Raw genomic sequence first — 18,854 nt, 5'->3', positions numbered from 1 at the left:
TCGTGCAGGTGGCAACCACTGTATGTGTCCCTTTCACGTTGATGTTTCTCTCTCTCTCCCCCCTCCCATTCTATCTGAACAAAATATCGAAAAATGTCCTTGGGTGAGGATAAAAATCAATCAATAAATTTTACTACACCAATAGTTACCACAGCAAAGTGAGGCCAAACACTAAGAAATTTTCCTGTAACCAAGGTGATTTGACTATTCAACACTTCATTTTTGTACAGAATTTTGAAATACTAGACATAATCATCATAACAAAAACACTCTTGTTCCTCAATGCAATTACATGGGTTAGGATTTCTGGTTAGAAGGGGAGGCACTGTTACTGTGAAAGTCAGGTGACCTGCCATCTAGTCCAGATGTGTCCAACCAGCTTGACAACCACAGGCAAACTGCATGATATCTCTGGGTCTCAGATTCTTCAGATATTGTGCAATACCTGTTTTTCCCAAAGAATCTTTGTTGTACCCCAGTGTGCTGAAACATGTTAACTGGTGCTCCATTAGAAAAATGGTCAAGTACATTTGGAGAAGATTGAATTAAATTAAAATAAATATAAAATGCCCTGGCCAGTTTTGCTCAGCGGTTAGAGCATCAGCCTGCGGACCAGAGAGGCCTGGGTTCGGTTCCCGCTAAGGGCACGAACCTCGGTTATAGTCTGTCCCCAGCCCTGTTTGGGGTTGTTTGGGTGGCGATCAGTCGATGTGTCTCTCTCACAATGTTTCTCTCTCTCTCTCTCCCTCCCTCTCTCCCTCCTGCTCTATCTCAAGATAAATACAAATATGTCTTCAGGTGAGGATAAAAACAAAAACAAAAACAAATATAAACTAGTTTCTTAAAGATAAGATTTTGTAAGAGCCTTTAATTGTAACTCTCTAGGGGAGAGTATGTAGCACTACCAGAGTTTGGTTTTTTGAGAGAACCACAACAGGCAAGTGCAAGTGATGACTAATTGTAATTTATGACTTGTCCTCCCTCCCCCCATGCCCATCCTCTCACATGTTTACTACTGGAACATATATACTGAGGTATGCTAAAGAATGTTTATGCGCCCTGGCCAGTTTGGCTCAGCGGTTGGAGCGTCGGCCTGCGGTCCTGAGAGACCCGGGTTCGGTTCCCGCTAAGGGCACATACTTCGGTAGCAGTTTGTCCCCGGCCCTGGTTGGTCGTGCGGGTGGCAGCCACTCGATGTGACCCTTCACGTCGATGTTTCTCTCTCTCTCTCCCTTCCTCTCTCTCCCTCCCATTCTATCTGTACAAAAATTGGAAAAATATCCTCGGGTGAGGATTTAAAAAAAAAAAAAAAAAAAAAAAGAATGTGTATGAAGCCTTCTATAAGGGGACTGGCTTTATCTATATTTGGAAAGAGAGAAAATTTTAGCCCAGGATAAATAAGGTAAATCATTAGAAGAAAGTACATATGCTCCCAAGCTCTTGATCCAGAATACACAGTTAACTGTGTATACCTGACATTTAGCAAGTGTATGGTTTAAGATAGGCTATTAAGAGAGAAAGCATGTGTAAAAGAGATCATGAAAAAGCAAGAGACTTAAATTTTTAAAATGTATTTCTTGAAACAGCCTAAAAGCATAGTAACAGATCTCTCTTTTATGTAAACTTCTGTGAAACTTTGCATACACGATTCCTATAGACATACAATGACATATGGCCTTGTACTGGGACATAGTAAGCACAAGAGCAGTCAGAAGGACTGAGGAGAGAATCTCAGCTATTCCCATTTCTATGGGTGACTTCTCAATGAGACTCAGTTTTTCTCATTTGTAGAGAAATCTCTAACCTTGTATCTTGCTTTAACAACCAGAGTAAGCAAATATAAAGCAACTAGCAGAGCACTTGAAATACAGATGATGCTCAACAAAAGTATCTTCTACCTTCCATAACTGAGAGCCTTCAGGGTATAGAGACTGGGTTTGCCAGGCATAGTATCTTATACATATATGATAGGCCTCAAAAAGTGTTTGAACATGAGAAAACTTTGATTTCCAAACAGTAAAATATTATACATATTGAACACTGGGCTCAAATGTCACTTCTATGGTGTTATCTGATTATCAAAGCTGTAACCGATTTTTATTTTGCCCTTGAACTCCTTAAGTATTTTGCTTTTCTCATGTTATTTTGCGTTTTTCCTTGACTTGCTGTTTGTTACTTGTAGACATTTTTCATCTTCTCTACAAGATATACTCTCTTCGGGCAGGCAGAAAATGTTTTATTATCCTTTGTGTATCTTTCCGATATTTAGCACAGTTCTTGTTAAAAACAACAACAACATTAATTGAATAAGTACGAGGTGGCATCCTCTGACTGAGAATAATGACTAAGGCAGTTTTCCTCAGCTCAAGTTAGGGCTCTCCAGGCCTTTCCAACACGTGTTTGATGGCTTCCTCTTTTTATTTATTTATTTAAATCCTCACTTGAGGATATTTTTCTATCTCTCTTCAGATAGAGTGGGATGGAGGGAGAGAGAAAGAAAGAGATAGAGGGAGAGAAAGCGAGAGTGAGAAACACTGATGCAAGAGAGACACATCGATTGGTTGCCTCCTGCACGACCCTGACCAGGGCTGGGGACCGAATCACAACCAACTGCGGTACATGCCCTTGACCAGAATTGAACCCGTGACTCTTTGGACTAAGGGCTGACGCTCTAACTGCTGAGCCAAATCAGCCAGGGCTGGCTGGTTTCCTCTTTCTATAAGTGAATCTTGCTATTTATCCCATGTCTAGAAAAAAATTATTTTTGTGAAGCCACCATAGGAAGTCATTTGATACCCCATCTCTCTGTCTTCACTGCACTTAAAGCAAACCTCTATAATAATGTTATATGTGGTATTCTATTTTTTTTTTTTATCCTCACCTGAGGACATTTTTCCATTTTTGTTCAGATAGAGCGGGAGGGAGAGAGAGGAAGAGAGAGAGAGAGAAACATCGATGTGAAGGGACACATCGAGTGGCTGCCACCCACACGACCAACCAGGGCCGGGGACAAACTGCAACCGAGATATGTGCCCTTAGCGGGAACCGAACCCAGGTCTCTCTGTACCGCAGGCCGACGCTCTAACCGCTGAGCCAAACCGGCCAGGGCTATTTTTTCAACACTCTAAATTCCTGGACAGAAGAACCCATGTCTGTATCCCTACTCCCTCATAGACTTTGGACATTCAGCAAGTATTAAAAACAATTGCAAAATGAATGAATGAAAAATTCTTTATATTGTTATGGACATGACATAAACTTAGGGGTAAAAAAAATCAGCCAAGCTAAATGGATTTCCCATATTTAGGGGCCCCGTGCAAGAGGTTGCAGAAGTAACTCACAGGGCTTTTGTTGGGTAAGGTGAAGCCTGGGGAAAAGGCTGAAAATACAATCTTTTTATTTTGGGGATGAGATAACAGCCAGTAATAATGGGAGTATCTGTCAGGCAAGGAAAGAGGAAAGGAGTAGAAAAGAACAGAAAACTATGAATCTAGTCTATGGTCAAGTTCTCTAAGAGTTCCATGCAACAGATTAGGAAAGGTTAAGATCTTCCATACTAAAATGAGTCTGGGAAAAGTGGAAAGAAATTCTAAGAACTATTAACAGCCTCAGTATCATATAAATAGGAAACAAACCTAGTTTTCTTTTCTTTTTTTTTATCCTCACCCGAGGACATTTTTTGTTCAGGTAGAGTGGGAGGGAGAGAGAGGAAGAGAGAGAGAGAGAGAGACAGAGAGAGGGAGAGAGAGAGAGAGAGAGAGAGAGAAACATCGATGTGAAGGGACACATCGAGTGGCTGCCACCCGCACGACCGACCAGGGCCAGGGACAAACTGCAACCGAGGTACATGCCCTTAGCGGGAACCGAACCCGGGTCTCTCGGGACCGCAGGCTGATGCTCTAACCGCTGAGCAAAACCGGCCAGGGCCAAACCTAGTTTTTTAATAACATTTTTAAAAGTTATACCCTACCTCACGTTCCTCTTCTTGTTCTTTGCGAATCTGCTCTAAACGAACCTGTTCTGCCATCTCTCTCTCATGAGCTTCTCTCTGTTGATAAAAGAGAAAGGGAGTCAGCACTCAATAAACACAGATTTACTTTAAAAACAAAAATAAAGGAAAGGGGAAAAAAAAGACCTCATTCCCAGCATGAGCCTGAGGTAATAGAAGTATTTTTCTCTGGAATAAGACTACAAATGAAAGCAACAGCAAAGTATAGCTCCCTGTTCTTGTGTTCCTATTTAAATACCTAGGTAGCTCTGGGTAGTGTTGCATTCACCAGAACCTTTCTCTGGTCTTCCTTTCTAGTCTTTTCTGCTACGTTTCCTTTACTCAAATATCAAGTTCTATTTGCATCAGCTTCTATCATGCACCCCTTGCTATTAGCATATATTATTTTTTCTCTCCCACCCCTCTTTGTCCAGTTCACATATATAGCCGCTTCTATGAACCCCCTCCCAGTCCATTCCCACTTTGTGGCTTTCCAAAAAAGCTAAACTTTCCACTGAACTCCTGTTCACTAACTTTCGTAGAACTCAGTGCTTCCCTTATGGCGTATAGGATCCTTGCCTAAGTGTTACAGCTATCTGTGCTCTTGACTTAATCTACTCTAGACCACATTTTTGAGGGCAGAAATTGTGGTTTATTCATTTTAACCCTACTTCAATGCCCAGTACAAAAGCAGATGCTTCAAAAAGCATTAAATAAATCAACCCTCACAGCACATTAGAATCATCTGAAAGCTTTTTTAAATTGCTAGGTTGTAGCCTAGACTAACTAAAAATAAATAAAATAGATACTAGGTCCATTTTTGTTTTCATTTTTGTGATTATCAACGAACTTTATCTTGTCTAAATGAACCATACTTTAAGGATCAGGGGTAGAATTATATTCTTTCTGTTAACTGAATCTAGCTTTCTCCATTGCAAACTCAACATTCTTGGGGATCAAAGTGATAAAAGGGCTGGCACTTAAATAATGAAAGAACATTTAGGATTGAGTTCTTTATCCCAGAAGTCCCTTGCCCAAACCTACCTTTGCTCTGTCAGCCTCAAGTGAAAGGCGATAGGCCTCATCTTGCTCTCTCTTCACATTTTCTCTGGCTTCACGTTCATCCTTAAAAGAAAGAAAAAGATTCAAATGTGTTTTACCACATTACTCTTTAAAAGAAAAAAATGACAATCCCCTTGTTTTACCCATGTGTGAATTTATTATAAGTAAACAAGACACTTTTAAGTTGCATAAAATACAAATAAGCAAACAAGCAATTAAGATGAGTAGCATGGTATATAGTGAAAATAAGAACATCTGAAGCTTGGCTCTCTACCACTTACAAATTGTGTGACCTTGGACAAGTTATTTAACCTTTCTACAAAATAAAATAATATATCTCAGTTTCCTCAACTACAAAATAAAAATAATATATCTCATAGGGTTGTTGTAAGAATTAAATGTAATAATATATAATTGTTTAGCAAAGCATCTAACAGTTCATTTTCACAATGGTTAGTTTTCTTTGCTTTCCTCCTGATTTTTCTAAGACAAACTTGGAGATTGTCAGGACTGGGACTAAGGACTGGGAGAGAGTAAAGGACTAGGCAGTAACCCCCTGGTCAGCAGAAAAAGAGTCTGAAAGCAAAATGCCCTAGTTAATTTCATTCAGTCCACAACACACTACTAAAGCTTGGTTATCAAATAGGCATTTCCTCAGTATATTCACACTCATGAAGTGAGAAGTTCTCCAAGTTGAAGATCTTTTAGAATATTTTTAGCTTCTTAAGTAATTATGCCATCTGTCTACATTAAATTTAGATTTCATATGAAATTAAAATTTAACTGCTAAAACTTCTCATTTGTTAAACTCTGGAGTATAGTCAATACACATGTACTTAAATTTAATAAATACCCAAACCTGTTGACATTATACTACAGATTCCCTTTTTGGTCATTTTGTATAATAGGCTGAACCATATAAAGTTACTAATATTTAACTATTTTGATATTAAAAATGTAATTTCATGTGGTTTAACTTAATACTTTGTAACTTTTTGCCTCCCCTATTCAATATATGCTTACCTAAATTGAGTATATGCTCAGCATTGCTTTAGCATCTCTTTAATTCAAGTCTGAATCTCCCCCTGAAGCCTTATAAACCTTATAGTTTCAATGATTCAACTAACTTCACAATTTCTGGTGTGAACAGTAACATTTCATTGATTCCCAATCTTTTAAGTAAAAAAATAGGAAGCTACACTATCTATGACGAACGGGTGTGCTAGAGAAAATATATGTTGGAATGAAATATAAGTAACAATAAGAGACCACACAGGCTGGAAAGCAGAATAATTTACATGTCACAAAATATTACACATGAGCCCTGACTGGTTTTGCTCAGTGGTTAAGAGTGTCGGCCCGTGGACCAGAAAATCCCAGGTTTGGTTCCCGCTAAGGGCATGTACCTCGGTTGCAGTTTGTCCCTGGCCCCGGTTGAGGGTTGTATGGGTGGCGATCAATTGATGTGCCTCTCTCACATCAATGTTTCTCTCTCCCTCCTGCTCTGAAGATAAATGAAAAATGTCCTTGGGTAAGGATAAAAATAAATAAATAAAATATTACACATGAACAAAATGGGTTTTAAAAACTTCTACTTGGAGACTTGTATTAAGTAAACAGCTCTGCTTTAAAACAGACTGTTGCAGATATGAAAGGCCATTAAATACAGAGATCCCTGCCACAAAATGTGGCACCTGAACCTGCTAACTTGTTTCCTTCCCTTCTTCCCCCGTCTCCCTTCCATTTACCTTCCCTCCCTTCCTTCTTACAAATATTCATTAAGTACCAATTTTATACTAGGCATTACATCAGCACTGGGGATATAGAGGCAGGCCACAGTTTAATAGGTAAAGACATGGATAATTATGCTTGGACAACCCTCATTATTTTGTGGAGTGTACTGATTTATTGTGAAGAGCCCTGTGTTCAAGATTTATATTATATTCCTTTTGTTCCTTGAATAATGTGGCTCTCTCCACCTGAAAGACTTCTTGTTCCATCAGCTTTATCACTCAAAATTCTAACAACTTTTCATTTACTTTTAGAAATATAAGAGACCAACATGTCCAAAAGAGCCTCTCTATAGATGAAGAAAATGAAATCATGAGGGTAAGTGACTTACATAAGACTACGTGTTAAGTCAGTGGCAGGGTTTATACTTGAATCCAGGTCTCCTAACAGCTTCCTCCCCCCACCCTCTTCCCCACAATCCAATGCTCTTCCCCTTGCCCACAGCCCTCCCTGACCATCACACAGATGAGCTGGCTCAGGATAAATTTTTCTAAACTCATCATGTTCATTGATTCTTGTGATTCGCTATTATTTCTTCTTTTCTGTCTTGCAGATTTTATACTTGTCTCTCTAACTATCTTGTTCACAGGTTCACAGTCATCTCCAATTTTGGGATTTAGAGAACACTGCTTAGGTGCTTTTCCTGTATTATTCTATATAATTAGATTTTTAAGAAAATTCTAGGTGCTATGGTTAACATTTCATGTCTAAATGTGTTCTCATAACTTGTAGATGTGCCTCTTGGAACTTCTCCTGTGTCCTACAAATAATGTCCTTGTGAAGAATCCCTTTGCAAAATCTAAGAGGACACATCAGACTAAGTGACTAGAAATACATGTAGATTATGTACAGGTGAAACAGCTGGATAATCAGGTTCAGAAATAGGTCTCGGGTGCTGCCTGAGCTATGGCCTGGGCTGCTTGCTATGAAGACACTCTTTGTCACACAAAAGTGAGAAGCTAGACTACTCAGAACTAATAGCCTCCACTGGAGCCTTTCATCTGTAGCATACTTATACTGCTTTGTGCTACACTCATTTGTATATTTATCTTACTGCTCTCTACCTGAGCTGTAAGATCCCATAAGGGAAGGATTCATTATTCTCCTATAATATCTAGGGTACTAGCTAATGTATGGCAAGCATTCATTATATATTTGTTAGATGAATTAGTGAAATTATTAGTGTTCAATAGCTACATACCTGAAGTTCTGAGTATTCTTCAGACTAGTAATTTTTATGTAAGTATATTTCTTATTCAGAGTATTATATATGACTTGTTAAGAGTGCTGGAATTAGAATTCAAACCTAGTTTTTCTTTTCTCTAAAGCCTATGCTTTCTCACCCCCACAGTACCACACTAGCTGGCTCAGTATATCTATCAGAAAGTAGCCATTGAATCAGATTTTACTACAACCCATTAAAAACAATGACATTTTATGAGCTGTCAAATGGTTCCTAAATGAGGAACTTGACCAGAAGTGAAATTTAGGTATAACTTGTTATTCCTCAGTAGTGTTTAAAATTAGTAATCATCAGTTAATTCCCAAAAGACTAAAGCAAAGTTCTGAACTGTCAAACTGAAGTCGGGTATAGTGGTTAGACTTGTTTCAAATACTTACCAAATGCATACACAGATACACACATACATATATACATATGGCATTTATTAGTTCTTCTGAATGCTCAGGTTAGAATGTACACTCGGCTCTTTGCCCTTAATAAGCAGGACCTTGTAAACAGGGAAATGGCCCTGGTATTTGTCCCTAAAGAGGTATGGACCAAGATAACCTGAAATTATTTCAATATAAATAGAAAGAGTAAATAAAATACAGCAAAAATATTAAAAAGCATTACTCAGCATGTGAGAAAGAAGTAAAGAAGAAACTGAAAAATCAAAGCTATAAATGATGAGGTAATATGGAATCTGAAAAGGTAGACTGTACATCTTAGTAATCTAGAAGTCCAATTCGAAACAGAAGATTTTATTTTGGACCCAAGCAAGGTTGGGAGTTGGAAATGTTATCTGTAAGATAACTTTTGGCAGTCTGATATGAGTGTAAACTGGAATCTGGATGTAAGGTGCCATGGAAAAAAAGTTATTTAAATGGAAAAAAAAAAAAAAAAGGCAGGGGTACCAATCCTTATACCTGACAAAATAGACTTCAAAGCAAAGGCCATAAAGAGAGACAAAGAAGGTCACTATGTAATAATGAAAGGATAGACCCAACAAGAGGATATAATCCTGGTAAACATATATGCACCCAATATAGGAGCACCTAAATATATTTTTAAAAACTCTCAGGCCTTGGCTGGTTTGGTTCAGTGGTTAGAGGTTGACCCGCGAACCAAAGAGTCGCAGTTTGGTCCTTGGCCCTGGTCAGGATCGTGTGGGAGGCAACCACTAGATGCGTCTCTCTCACATTGATGTCCCCCCCCCCCCGTCTGAAAATAAATAAAAAAATTCCCTCGGGTGAGGATTTAAAAACAAAAACAAAAAACACTCTTAGAAGATTTTAAGGGAGAGATTAACAGCAATACACTAATAGTTGGGGACTTTCACACTCCACTGACTTCACTGGATAGATCTTACAGACAAAAAAATCAACAAGGAAACAGTGATCCTAAATGACAAACTAGATCATATGTATTTAATTGATATTTACAGAACATTTCACTCCAAAAATGCAGAATATACATTCTTCTTAAGTGTACATGAGACATTCTCAAAGACAGACCACATGTTAGAATACAAACTAAGTCTCTACAAGTTCAAAAAGACTGAAATCATATTAAGCATCTTCTCAGATCATAATGGCGTAAAACTAGAAATCAACTACAATAAAAACACTCAAAAACATTCAAACAGATGGAGGCTAAAAAGCATGTTATTAAACAACAAATGGGTTACCAGTGAAATCAAGGAAGAAATAAAAAACTTCCTGGAAACAAATAAAAATGAAAACACAACAACCCCAAATCTATGGGACACAGCAAAAGCTTCCTAGAGGAAAGTTTATAGCACTATAAGCCTACCTCAAGAAACAACAAAAATCTTTAATAAACTATCTAACCCTATATCTAAATGAATTAGAAAGAGAATAAGAAAAGCCCCGAGTAAGTAGAAGGAAGGAAATAATAAAGATCAGAGTAGAAATAAATGACACAGAAACTAAAACAAAGTACAAAAAAAAAAGTGATGAAACCAAGAGCTGGTTTTTTGAAAAGATAAACAAGATTGATGAACCTCTAGCCAGACTCATCAAAAAACAAAGAGAGAGGACCCAAGTAAATAAAATCAGAAACACAAGAGGTGAAGTAACAACTGACACCACAGAAATACAGAGGACTGTAAGAAAATACCATAAACATCTATATGCCAACAAATTGGACGAGGTGGGCAAAATGGACAAATTTCTAGAAACATACAAATAGACTGGGTAGAATCTTCAGTTCATTGGTTAATAGAAGTGATGTGAACATACATCCCTGCCCTTTTCCTGATCTTAGCAGGAAAACATCCAAACTTTCACCAGAAAGTTAAATACGTACTAGCTTGTAGGTTTTTTATAGATGCCCCTTATCAGGTTCTACTCTACTCCTATTTTACTGAAATTTTCTATCAGAAATGGATTAGCTTTCAGGAAAGCCATAAATGGGCAAAGTTCACCCATAATGGTGCAGAAGAATGGTTAAATACCAGGACTAGGATCTAATACTTTAGCAGCCAGGCAGAAGTTTGAGAGACAAGACCTGTGCTTTTAATAGAAATCCCCAAATAGGTTCCTGTGTTGACTTCTCACACAGGAACATGTCCATCAAGAGCATATACTCTGAGAAAGACAACAGAGAGAGACAAACATATTTCCTCTCCAATATAGCAGCCCTGTTACATGAAAAGTCCACTAAATATTCTAGAGATTTTTCTGGTGTGTGTGTGTCTGCTGGCATGCAACAAAGATGATGTAATGATTTTTTAAATAAAATATAAACACTATATTCTGTGATCACTACTCCAGGAAGCTTACTTTCAATCATGTCAGCAAACTGTGTCTTTGGGCCACAGCTGACCCACTTTCCTCTTCCACATACTCTATGCTCTAACCATATAAACCCCCTCACAGCCCCCTTAACAGACTAGGCTTTGCATGCCTCCCTCCCTTTGTACATCCTTTATCCTTGGCCTGGAATACTCTTTATCACTTCTCCTTCAGGAAAGACACATTCATTTTGCAGGCCCAACCTAAGTATCTAGGCATTCACAGGTGCTCCCTCCACCCTGGGTTGAATGGCTTCACTTCTATGTTCTATTTACATTGTATTATTTTATGTTTAGATATTTATTTATCTCACTAGACTGAGGACAATTTACTTACTCTTCCTGTCCCTGGTAATTTTGGATTCAGTGATGTTAAAAAAAAAAAAGTAAAATAATTCCAATATTTAAATTTGAAGCAAAATTTTCAAAACCTGCCTACAAAGCCAAACTGATCCATTTTTTCCCCCTAAGTAGGTACCTGGTTGGTGTGAGAACAAAGAAAGTGGAGATTTTAGTAAACAAATTATTCTTAAAGGGACTAATTCATTAGTCACCAAAAAGATGTAAGAATTTTGCCTCAATTTCTGCTATAGTGTTTGAGAGGTGAAATGCTTTTTTCTTTTCTTTTTAAAATCTTCCCTTGATGATCTAATTGGAATAGAACTGGAGTTCAGATATTTAAGATTTTACTTCTGAAAATTTCTTAGGCCACAGGATATTCTGATAATCTTGTTACTTAGTATTTTTAAAGTATCAGAATTAGACATTTCTCCAAAGAAGATATACAAATGGTCAATAAGCACATCACAAGGTACTCAACAGTCATTAAGGAAATTATTAGGGAAATGCAAATCAAAACCACAATGAGATACCATCTCACATCCACTAGGACGCCTATGCCTATTAGTTAATTAGTCGGGGGCGGGGTGGGGGGGAGAGAGAGAGAAAGAGAGAGAGAATAAGAATTAGTGTTGGGGAGGATGTAGAGAAATTAGAAACCGTGAACATTGCTGGTTTGAATGTAAATAATGCAGAATGTAAATGTTGTATAAACAGTTTGGTGATTCCTCAAAAAGTTACACAGAATTACTACAAGACCCAGAAACCCACTCCTAGGTATACATCTAGAATTGAAAACAAGGACTGAAACAGGTACTTGTACACAAATATTCACAGCATCATTATTCAAAACAGCTGAAAGGTGAAAACAATCCAAATGCCCATCAACAATGGATAAACAAAATGTGGTAAAAATAATGAAGTTTTGATATATGCTACAATGTGGAGGAATCTAAGTGAAAGAAGCCAGACACAAAATTATATATTGTATGAAATATGTAGAATAGGCAAATCCATAGATACAGAAAGTAGAATGATGGTAGCCAGGGTCTGACAGGCAGCAGGGAGGATTTGACCCCCTTAATGGGTATGGGGATATTGCAACTAGATAGAGGTAATAGTTGTACAACATTGTGAATGTATAAAATGCCACTGAACCGTACACTTTAAAATGGTTAATTTTAGGTTAAAAAAAAACCCCAAATAATGCCCAGCTGGTGTGGCTTACTGGTAGAACGTCAACCCATGCACCAAGAGGTCGCCAGTTTGATTTCTGGTCAGGGCACATGCCCAGATTATGGGCCCAATCCCCGGGGGGGAGGGCATGCAGTAGGCGGCTGATTGATGTTCTCTCTCATAGATGTTTCTATCTCTCTCTCCCTCTCCCTTCTCTCTCTAAAATCAATAAAGAAAACTATCAAACAACAAAAACTCAAGTATCAAAATTACAGAAAGAAATCACATGAGCTGCTATCTTGACAGCTACAAAGCCAAGAACTAAGTAACAAAGCTCTCTATAGTAAAAGAAGGAAGATGAATATTTTTTATTTTTCTGCACTTGAAGTATAAATGATGAGGGCACTGCTTGAAAAGATGTGTTAAATTGGCATTCAAAAGAAGTATTGCCCAATAGCACTGGACCCAGGACATTCACCTTCCAACTAAACAACTTGGATTCCAGTCCTCGTTCCCTCCTGATAGCAGAACAGTACAGGGAAAAGGTCATGGGCTTCAAACATAGACAGACTTGGTTTAAATTTTAGGAGTGCCACTTAATTTTGTGTCCTTGGGCAAGTTCCTTGACCGCTTTCATCACTGATCAATTTTATCTCTAAAATAGGAAAAAAATACCTCCTTGCTGGATTATTAGAAGGATAAAATGAAATGATAAATACATATCATCTAGCATAGTATCTAGGGCAGTAGTGGATATTTAATAAATATTACTCTAATTATAATCACCATCATCATCCTAATAAAATTAATCTTCTTCCTTCTAATAACTAGATGTGTAACCTCAAGCCAAACAGTTGAATTTCTTCTAAGGACTGCCTGGGGAGGACCTGGGGCGAATCACTTGACTCATTAATAGCAGCATTTTTGTATAGGTAAATTGGCAATAGTAAAGGAGGCTAAGCAAAGGAAGGTTCATGAACCTTCCCAATGTTCCCTGGTTGGCTGCTATACTCCACCCAAATCACTGTCCTATGTACCAGGGCTCTGATAGGTGTCCCAGGGCCAAAAGTAAGAACATTGGAGTCCTAAGCACATATTATACATCATATGTAACTTAGAAGAACAGCAATGCTGCACTGCAAAATAAGTCTCAGAAGTCTGACAAAATTCTGATTTTTCTCATGACTACTTTGATTTTTCAGAAATATTAAATTTCAAAAAGGCATTTCTCCTTTAGCCTCTTTCTGTTTATTTGGTGAACCCACTCTGTTTATTCCATACCTGCTTCATCTGCCTTTTGGTAATCACATTCTAAGTTGCAGGTTGTGGGGGCTAATTGGAGGGAGGCTCTTTAGTATGAGGGTCCAGGGCAAGCCCCTAAGTTTGCTATACTTTTGGGTGAGACAGGATGTAAGGATTAAATAGAGGAACACATGGTGGAACAGTGCTCTCAAATGTACTAAGGTCCAGACTGAAAGAAATGATCATTTTGTTAAGGAAATCAGGACTGTCTTGGAAGGCCTCATCCACTTTATGGTAACAATGGATTCTTTGGTCCTAGGCCTAATTTATTACTGTAGTTACCATTCTGTAAAAAACTCTTGTTTCCTTGTTAATCAAAGCCACAATTAACTAAGGATTCACAAAGAAAAGTGTAGTGTTAAATGAGTACCCCCCTACCTATATATTTATCTAAGACTTTTTTAATCCTTTAAAGTCTTATATTTCAAAGTTTACAAAGTACTTTCACATGTGATACAATAATTAAGTGGGCCAGAAAAGGACTTTTAGCCCCACTTTGGGATGAGGAAAATGAGACTAGGAAAGTTTAAGTGATTTTCCCAGGGTCACACAGGTTGTTAGAATGCAGGCCAGCTGGTACCTCATCTAGAGCTTTCTGCTATTTCACTTCCTTCAACATGCGTCCTCATTGTGTTTTTCCCCTTCTAAATTTCCTTCCTTCCAAACATTACAAATATAGTCTTGAATCAGTGTGGGAGACAGTCATGGACTGATTTTCTTCAGAATAAACCGTTTCTATTTGCTGCAAGGAACATACTATTTTCACTTGTTTGGCAAGAACTGAACAGGAAAAACAAATATAAGTTTAGTTTATTTCATTATCAACGGACTCTCCATAGAGAAGAACAAGATGGTAAGGAATGGATCTGTACCTCCAACCTTGTATTATCCTGTAGAGTTGTCATTATCTATTCACATGTTTCTCTTTTCAGACCCTGAGCAAAATTAAGAGACTTTTCCTTGTTTAGCTCTGAATCCCAAGATTCAAGCAGTGCTTGGCACTTCGAAGATCCTTAGAAACTGAACAGGGGGTGGGCATTTGGCTCCAAAGGCATTTGCATTATAAGTTTATATCTGTTAAACTGATTTGCCTGTAAAATCATGAATTAACTCCTCAAAAACAGTGAAATAAGGATTATGGCTAACCTAACACTCAACATTCTTTCAGGTTACATACCTAAAAAAAAAAAACAGTTTTGATACCTATTGCATCAAAGACTGAGCCTAAGTTTTAAACTAACTGGTTATATTTTAAACTCTAGTTATCAAAAGTTTTAAACAGAGAAATTTCAGGATAGTCCATTGTAGGACTATAAAACAGATAAATTCACAAGTAGCAAGTCCTGAGACTGTCTTGCTTTGCTAGAATGTGAGTCTCTGGAATTTCCGGTGGAGATGTTTAGAAAAGATTCTTTTTCATCTGGATAGAAGTGGTATGTGGGAGTGAGTTGAAAAGCTGGATTTAAGACTGGTTTGCTAATTTCTTTAGTGGCAAGATTTCACATGGTGGACTGCTGTCTCAGTGTCTGCTTTAGAGGAAGCAGACCAGCTTGTGAGAGTTTTTGTTATGGCTATACCAATTCAGAGAAAATCTTCTTATTGCCTGGTAACCTAGAATAAAACCTCTACATTTTTCAAGCACGATGCCTCAGGTTCAGACCCTTGTCATCTCCTGCTCAGACAATATAGTATTAGTCTCATAAGTCTCCCAACTTCTGGTCCCTCCTCATAAAATTCATTCATTCATTCACTTATACATTTATAAAACATTTATGCATACCTACTAAATGTTAGGCTTTGTGTTAGAAACTGAAAACAATAAGATGAATATGACATAGTTTCCTTTTCTCACTAGTTATAGGAGATAAATGTATAAGCTTGGAAAGGAAGGCAATATGTATAAGGGGCTACTATGGATTAATCATTTTACATATGCTATTTCTTTTCATTCCCACAATACTGCAATAGGGTATTATTATTTTATTTGACATATAGGGAAACTGAGACTTGAATTTGAGGCTACATAATTTGCCCGTGGTGTACAGCTTGTCAGGGACTGGATCATGTTTTATAGTTAGGTTTATCTATTTCTAAAGCCTATGTCCTTTTCACTAAACCAATGGTTCTCAAATTTTAAGATATATAGGAAACACTTATGAAAACACAGATTATCTAGTCCATCTGTAGATTCTGATTCAGTAGGTCTAGCATGGAAACTAAAAAATCTGTATTTTGTAAATGTGTGGTTAATGGACCACTCTTTGAAAAGCAATGTACCTCAAAAAGAAAACAAAATAAGAAACAAATTACAACCATCAAAATGACATAAACAAAGTGATGAGCAAACAACATAGTCAACAGAATTATTTCCTAAATTACAAATTTAATGTCACTTTCTGTTTAAAAGAAGTGTGATAACCACTCACTGCCTATAGTTTAAGGTTTAAACTCTACAGCAGAGCATAGAAGTACCTTCAAGATGTGGCTCTAATGCATTTTCAGCTTCTTCTCTCCTCCCTTCCTTCTACCAACACCACCTCCTTGCCTTATTGAATTAGTTCTCATTGCCTACATGTCCTAAGCCATTTTACATCTATATGCCTATCACATTTCCACATTTTTTTAATGTACTTCCCCCTTAATCCAAATGATTACTTCCTACTCATTTTCCCAAACTCAGTTTATATTATTATTATTGAAAATATTTTGTAACTACTTACTAGATGCCATGCATCAACTGCTTTAATCCTTTTAAATAACCACTCTTTGAAGAAAGTGAGGCACAAAGAGATTAATGTTATACAGCCGCTAAGTAGCAGAGCTAGGATTTGAATTCAGGCAATATGGCACCATAAGCTCTTAACCATTAACTTTTAGTTGGCTCTCATGAGACAATGAGATACTCTTAAGCAAGGACTCTCTTCCAGTTATCCAGGGCCTAATTCACACCATAGCTCCCTTCAGATTCCTCTACCTTACTCTCATCTCTTAATCTTCTGAACTAACTTCCTTCTATTCCATTTGTATATGAATTATTCAATTATTCAATAATTGCTTCATGTACTGAGATTTCATTGTTAGGAATAAGTGACAAGCTCTCTGAGGTAGAAACCACGTCACCGTGTAGCTTGGCACATGGCAGGCACTGAAAGAATTTTTGTTGGGCTGAAATTCAGAGCAAGCATTTTACCAGTTAAACTATGTTCGGAGGTTAAAGAGGAAGCACATGGTTGGGGAATGGGTAGTTTCTTCCAACAAAGAAATAAGGAGCCAGTGGGAAAGTATTTATTAGATAGTTCCTTCTTTGATAGAAGACTGTCATTCTGAGAAGCAAATATGAAAACTCTCTTAAACACATGAAGGATTATTTTCCATGGCTGGCTGGTCCTGACTTTCAAAGTGAAATTCTGTAGTTCAGTCTCCTAGTAAACAATAATTAGATAGCTATAGCAATAGATTAAAATTATTATTTGGGTTAAAAAGTTATATAGGTTTAATATATATATATATACACACACACACACATATATATATAAACACTTTGGGTTAGTTGCAAAGTTGAATGGTTCTATTGCTCTGCATGAATAAACTAGTTCAGGACTGCAAAGTATATGTTCTTTGTCTGTTACACCTGGAATATATGCAGTGAATAGATTTCACAGGTTGTCTTCTTTGCACTTTACACACAGTTGTTCTAATCCATCTTTTCCTCAGGGTAAACCCTTTACAACTGCTAAAGCAATAATATCAAATATGTACACATGCATGTAAGAGCTTTATGAAAAACAGAAATTAAGGAAGCATTTTTTTCTATTAAAAATACACAGGATCATTTCTTTAACAGGTGCAGCCACTATGGCAGACAGTACGAAGAAAATTAAAACTAGAACTACTATATAATTCAGCAAATCCACTTCTGGGTATTTATCTGAAGATAATGAAAACACTAACTTGAAAAGATATATTAACCCCCATGTTTATTGCAGTGTTATTTACAATAGCCAAGATATGGAAACAACATTAAGTGTCCATGGATGAATGAACAAATAAAGAAAATGTGATACACACACACACATACACCCACGAATACTATTCAGTCATAAAAAAGAATAAAATCTTGCCATTTGCGACAACCTAGATGGACCCTGAGGGCATTATGCTAAGTGAAGGAATCAGACAGAGAAAGACAAATACTATATGAACTCTACTTATATATGGAATTAAAAGAAAACCCAAATTCATAGATACAGATACAGAGAATGAATTAGTGGTTGCCAGAGGTGAGGAGTGGGGGGTTGGCAAAATGGGTAAAGAAAGCCAAAAGGCACAAACTTCTAGTTATAAAATAATTATGTTATGGGATATAATGTAGAGCTGGGCAGCTACAGTTAATAATACAGCACTGCATACTTAAAAGGTGCTAAGAGAATAAATCTTAAAAGTACTTATTACAAGAAAAAGAATTCTGTAACTACGTATGGTGATAAATGTTAACAACTCATTGTGGCGATCATTTTTCAATATATACAATATCAAATCATTACATTGTACACCTGAAATTAATATAATATTTTATGTCAATTATACCTCAATTAAAAATATTATTTAAAAATAAAAAGTTAAAATTCAAAATCATTTGAAAATCTTTCCTCTAACTCCCTCACCCTACATCTACTGGATGTCCCATTACTAAAGAAATATTTCATTTCAATGAAAAGAAAATAACACTAAAAGGAGAAAAATTAACAACAAAAAGCTTGACTCCATAAGTAATCTTGGGCAAATAACTTATGTAGCTCCCAGTTTCCTTAACTAGAGTGAAGTTCAGATTAAATTATTTCCAAAGTTCCTTTAAGCTCACCCTAGAACAAAAATAACAATAGATCATATTTATCTATAGAGTACTTACTAAACAATAGGCACTAGGGCATGCTTTATATGTACTATCTTATTTAATCTTCAAAACATGCATATCCAGTAGGTACTGTTATTATCCCCATTTTATACAAGAGGAAAATGAAAACTGACTCAATAGGTCAGAGGTCTAGGAATGTGCATTTTTGACAAGCTCCCCAGGTGACTGTGATGCTAGAAGCCACTGCCCCACACCTGAACTGATGCTCCAATGGCAGCTTCTACACTGGTAAAGTTAGTGCCAT

General features: G+C 37.1%; 1 protein-coding gene across 6 annotated transcripts in view; it reads right to left on the bottom strand.

Annotated features, from left to right (window-relative positions):
- FAF1 (Fas associated factor 1) overlaps positions 1-18,854 on the bottom strand; it is a 447,925-nt gene that overhangs the window by 67,779 nt on the left and 361,292 nt on the right. For all 6 annotated transcript variants that reach the window (XM_036255377.1, XM_036255373.1, XM_036255376.1 and 3 more), the window contains 2 exons: positions 5,033-5,113; positions 3,971-4,048 (listed from right to left, as the gene is read on the bottom strand). In XM_036255377.1, coding sequence (XP_036111270.1) covers positions 3,971-4,048; positions 5,033-5,113 — 159 coding nt within the window. The remainder of the gene's footprint in view (positions 1-3,970; positions 4,049-5,032; positions 5,114-18,854) is intronic.

Source organism: Molossus molossus, unplaced genomic scaffold (assembly GCF_014108415.1).
Source record: "Molossus molossus isolate mMolMol1 unplaced genomic scaffold, mMolMol1.p scaffold_m16_p_12, whole genome shotgun sequence".
In the NCBI taxonomy this organism is placed as follows: Eukaryota; Metazoa; Chordata; class Mammalia; order Chiroptera; family Molossidae; genus Molossus; species Molossus molossus.
The sequence above is the reverse complement of the archived record's forward strand: the minus strand, read 5'-3'. Positions and strand labels throughout refer to the sequence as shown.